The sequence below is a fragment of the Struthio camelus genome, chromosome 13 (assembly GCF_040807025.1).
Source record: "Struthio camelus isolate bStrCam1 chromosome 13, bStrCam1.hap1, whole genome shotgun sequence".
NCBI lineage: Eukaryota > Metazoa > Chordata > Aves > Struthioniformes > Struthionidae > Struthio > Struthio camelus.
The window spans coordinates 10,316,592-10,322,142 of NC_090954.1; the positions used below are offsets into that span (position 1 = coordinate 10,316,592).

The 5,551-nt window shown below is 43.3% G+C and overlaps 1 protein-coding gene across 1 annotated transcript; it reads left to right on the top strand.

Moving 5' to 3' along the window:
- The first annotated feature begins 233 nt into the window (after nucleotides 1–233).
- Nucleotides 234–5,205, top strand: LOC104151084 (serine peptidase inhibitor Kazal type 6). Its single transcript, XM_009685675.2, has 4 exons — nucleotides 234–367; nucleotides 2,562–2,587; nucleotides 3,478–3,590; nucleotides 4,389–5,205. Exons 1-4 carry the CDS (start codon nucleotides 310–312, stop codon nucleotides 4,432–4,434), a joined length of 243 nt encoding a protein of 80 aa, XP_009683970.1. The 5' UTR covers nucleotides 234–309; the 3' UTR covers nucleotides 4,435–5,205.
- The last annotated feature ends 346 nt before the right edge of the window (nucleotides 5,206–5,551 follow it).

The window sequence follows — 5,551 nt, forward strand, 5'->3', positions numbered from 1 at the left end:
GAGAATCCTGTGACTATTTAGAAAAAAGGTATTACACGCCTTAGTCTACCACTCATATAATTAGCCCTTCTTTCTAGGTTTGATGTGGATAGGACAGCATTCCTAAAGCACCATAAACATGGACAGGACCAATAATGACTTTAGAAATGAAGCGGAGAAGTTCTCACAATTAAGGTGAGGAATGAGGACAGCTACTGATGGGCATATAAATACACAGAGAGGTGGGTCTGTGAGCGCATTGCGGGCTCTGTTGCTGAGCCATCGCCTCCCTAATAGACCACTTGACTTGGACTAAGAGCTACCTGCAGCATGAAGGCAAAAGGTGTCTTAGTGCTTCTCAGCTTGCTGTTACTGTTTTTCTTCTCTGGTAAGTTATCTTTTCTGTAGACTACAAAGAAACTGTCCTGACAACAGTAAACTTGAGACAGCCTAGATCTCTGGATGACAGGTTTGAAGATAAAGCTGAGCAAGTGGAAAATATCTGCTTTATTTGCTCACTTAGAGGACGTGTTTCTACCCCTTGCGCTCTCCTACAGTGACTAAAACAGGGAAGATGTCACTAGGAGGCAAAAGGAGCAAATTCTAAGTGGCTGTTTCAAAAAATGTATTAAAGCAGAATGTAATTATTAATTTTGGTATGAATGCTAGCTGGAGAGATTTGCTGAATCAGTTCAAGAAGAAATTTGCACCTAAGGGTCATCAGATCTTGTTTTGATTGTAAATATCTTGGTATGTGGTGTTTTCTTTAGAGATGTGGAAACATGTAATTAGATGAAAGTTTCAGCTTTCATTTATGTTGCAGAGAAAAGCTTCAAAACTAAATTCAAATGTCCTCAAGGACAAAGAGGGCAAATTTAAAGGATCCAGCATTTATTTATCTTGACATTTTCACACCTCTTTGATGATTTGGGGAAGCTGATTAATGATTTTTGAACATATAGGTCACATCAGTGGTATCAATTGCATATGTCCAGCTGACCCAGCTCCAGAAGGTTTGTGGCAACAGTTATTGAACAATATGCAAACCAAGAATTATTTATACTTGTTTGTCTGTGAATAATTTGAATAAAGAATTCACTTGAGAAAATTACAAGCCGTGCGTGGAGAGAAGAGGTGAATTACTTTGTACACATTATTCATTATTCATCTGTCTCTAATTGAGTCTTAATTGGGGCTGGGTTCCATCAGAGTGCTGAAGCTTCCTTCCAAGGCCAGAGAGAATGCTCTGTGATCTCATATAAAATAAATAGATGTCAAGAAACACCATCACAAAGTCTTCTGTAGCTGCATGTAATATTTATTAAAAAAAAAATCTAATGAGCTATTTTGTAAATAATATGCAAAGAGCCATAACAGCGATTTTACAATTAATGCCGCCTAGCCTGACCAGAGGACGTGACAAGTATACCAGTGGCGGGAATAAAACATGGAAATGCATTAGAATTGGCAGAAGAGGTAGAGTGGGTTGATGGATAATGGCCTAGCTGACTGGATGCCAGATGGGATTTCCAATCTGCAAGGTGAGGGGGCCCAGGTATAGTATGAAGTCCTCTCACCTCCTGCCCCAGGTTCCCTTCTGCTCAGACCCACCTGGTGAGACAGCTGGCAGTCACCCCACTTCAGTACAACAGCAGCTCCTGGCGTTCAGCATGCTACTGTAATCCTCCCCGGCTAGATACGCAACCTCACATCCAAACCACTGCTGCCTCGCTGCCGTGTGAAATGCTGGGTACTTGGCTGTCCCATATACAGAGAACATCGACGGCCCACGTCCTGCAGATCTGCATTCAGTCCACCCTTAGGTGTCAGGCTCCCCCTTAAAGACGCCACAGGGTTGCCCTGTCCCACAGGTATGACTCAACCTACACATCTGACTGCAGTCTTTGCAGTGAAGAAATATAAAGAGGCTCTGACTGATTATCTACAAGCCCGGACCCTGTGGTTACAGCGAGTATTTTGCTCTCTTACTGACTGGCACTGCCTGTTCTGCTCTGTACCACAGCACGACGCCTCTTTGTATTTTGTCCTGGATGAAGTTCTGGGAGAGTCTCTGAGCTATGCCATACTGATGATGGCTATAAAGCTGATCACAAGGCCTTCTTCTACAGCTCCACAGCATGCTCCTGTGAATAATACTAGTCATTTTCACTATTTAGAAGTGCAGGAGCCTAAAAGCCCCAAAAGTGAATATAAAGAATTAAAACGTTTGTTGAGTGCAGCTCCAGTTCTGACATGGCAACTTGCTTCCATTGGAGTGGCTGCCTTTCAAAGAGATTGGTTTATGTATCTAAGGTGCAGTTAGCAGCTGAATGACTGATTATATGTTGTTTTAATAGCATTTGACAAAAAGCAAAATAATGAAAAGCAATTCAGATTGTGTATTTCCTGTCCCCTCCTCCACTGCACAGGATGACAGAGTAGGTGCATGTTTCACTGTGTTTTGGGAAACATGCAACCTAGTGCATGTTTCACTGTGTTTTGGGAAAAGATTTGTGACTTAAGCACAGCTTCTCTTAGAAAATAATGCTGAAATGCATAAAATCTCTGTGTTTTTATTCCAGATGTAGCAGGTCAAGACATTGAAGAGGTTAGTGCAGCTGTTTCTGCTTACTGAATCTGCATTTTCTCCTGATTCTAGACAAATGGTTTTGTAACCCAGACCTTGGTGCATGGTAAACAGTTTTTAATATCTGGTGGAACCAGTGCATCCTTCCAAGACGTTCCAACCTTTTGGGGCCTTCACCATTGTATGAGAGACGTAATGTGTGACCACATTAGCAAGTAGACCAGGGAAATAGACAACTGGTTTAGCAAATGCCTCCCAGGATTAGGTGCAGAGTGTTTGCACAGTGTTGTACTCATATACTTAGCCTTGCAAAGTCGCTCTTGTCCTCTTCACTCCACTGTCCAATCTTCTCAACAAAAGAAACAAAAAAGGATATTGGGAGCGTTTTATTCCCCCAGAACAGGGTCAATACTAGGAATCTGTCCAGACACAAAATATCTGTACATTTCATGGACACTGTTTTTAATCCTCTAAACACTGCTTTTTTTCTCCTTCTGCTGGGAAGGTAGAAAGCTCAGCAGTCACGAAGCTGAGCATACTGTTTCACAATGTGCATAATGGCAGTTAGTAGTGAGCTATCTTGGGGCCAAGTGCCTGAAAGAGGATCAATGCTGACTCTTCTCCGACATGCCTGGGCTAATCTGCTTTTGTCTTCAGAAGTTGAGGATTTCTCCCTGGTAATCACAGTCTCCCTCCTCAGACACAGGGCTGAAATTCCCACAACACACCACTTCTGCTCACTTCTGACAGGCCTTTTTCTTTCAAAAAATAGGCAATGTAAACAATGCTGCTTTAAGTCCTCTTGACAGAAAGAGAATTAAATTAGTGACCTTGTTTCCCACTAGGGATATGAAACAAACAAAAAAAAAAGAGTATGGGAGTCCTAAATTTTTTTTTTATTCCTTTTGCAGATTTGTAGAGAGTTTACAAACAGAAGTATGTACTGTACGAGGGAGTCCAACCCTCACTGTGGCACGGATGGTATAACGTATGGAAACCGGTGTGCCTTCTGCAAGGCAGTTCTGTAAGTGAAAGCAGAGGGAAAGGAAATAACAGATAGCATTGGCCCAGGTTCCAGGTATACAATGATGTTCTTCATGGAGGGGAGGCCTGGCCTCCAGGCTGCTCCTCTTGTATGGACTGGTCCCTGATTCCTGCCAAATATAGTATTTCCTACTTGGAACAGAGCTGCATGAATGCAAGTTAATTTTAATTCATTTCTAGGCTTGTTATGATTCTGGCTGCCATTCAGAGAATAGCACAGGACCTGGGAGCCAATTACATCCTGCCTAAACCTTCTGTGGGGACTAAAGTAACCCACAGCATATCCCACTGTATGCCAGAGGTTGAAACTCCCACTGTCCAACCTCTGGGTACTGAGAAGTGTCTGGAGGAATGCAGGAGCTGAGCCACCCCAAACTGTTGCTGAAAGTCTGAATGGACTTTATGGAACAAGATACAGCCTCAGAGGAAGAAATAGAGTTTATCCTTTTCTGGAGCTCTTTGTCCCCGTCTCCTTCTTTAAAGGAGATGTAATTGGAGCCAGTACTTCTGGATCAAATGTGCTTGCAAAACATCAGTTTCTCCTTAGTAGTTATAAACATTTTGGTGCCTACCGAAGACTGCCACCTCATATGGGAAATTTGAGAAAAGAAAGGAGAGGTAAAAAACAGCCTGATATTCTTTGTGAGGCTCCAGGGGTTGCTTGCATGAGTCGGGCAAATAGCTCTCTTCTGCCAGATCAGTTCCTTATTCCCCCCCTCTGTGTCTGTGTGGTCTGTCACATACTGCTCTCCCTGAGTCTGTCTTGATCCTTTTGTAGGAGAAGTGGAGGGAAAATAAGATTGAAGCATCTGGGGAAATGCTGAGTCCTCACTGTCACTGAGCGCTAAAAGCTGATCAACCTTCAGCAACAGTTGCAGACACCTGTGCGTAGACATGGGAGCAGCTTTCCCTCATCTCCGACGTCTCTGCTCATTAAAATAACACTCGGCACAATTCTTTGGTTGTTTTCCTTGTTCTGTAACACCCAGAAAAGCTTTTCAACACAGCTTTGCCAGAACTTAACATGTAGCTTTGCTATGCTATGTTATTACATCATCTTTTCCACAGAAAGCAAGGTGCTCCCTGTGCAGAAGCCATGGTTTCCCATGCAGCTGTGTCTTATGCGGTAGCCCTAGCTCTTCCACCCAGTCCCACCTGACAAACTGGCACATGCCTGAGAACCAGCCAAGTAGTACCTGGGCTCCTGCTGCAACCCTTCCCCTCCCACAGGGTGGGGGAAAGTGTGCGTCTTTATCCTTTACCCAGCTTCCTTAAACACGTCTCTCCCTCTCCCAGAGGTTACCGTGGGAGGGTGACAGGACAGCTAGTGAACAGCGTGGCTGTATATGTCTTATCTTTGGAAACCGGAGACAAACAATCTGAAGGCTAGGGACTATTGCTCCATTGAAGGCTGTAACAAGAAGGTGGCAGGTTGAGGCTGGCTCTAAACAGAAGCAGGGAGGCTTTTCTTTCTAAAGCAGCTCTTTCTTCTTTGGTCTGAGGAAATGTTTTGTCTTGAAAACTGTGACTCTCAACAGTATTAATTTCCTGTTGCCAAGTGGCTTCTCATGCCAATAAATACTATTTAGAAGAGCACCAGATTGTACAAAGTGTCAATAATTTTAAAGATTTCCTGGAGGAGAAGAGCTGTGGGCTTCCTTTCCCTTTCTTTAGGATAAACTATCCCTGAATCACCCACAGACCTTGACTTTCTACATATATATGTATTTATCTGCAAATGTTAATGCACCCAGACTTTATTCCTTTCTTTACTTTTCATAGTCCTGCCCTCTCTTCTTGGATGCTGGCTGGAAAACCCTTCTTTGTATGAACATGAGAAAATAAATTCCGTAGTTTCTCCCCATTCACTGTACAAAATTCACACAGGGAAATACTTGCAGCATCCCCCGGCGCTGGCAGCAGATCAATGGGCAACTAATT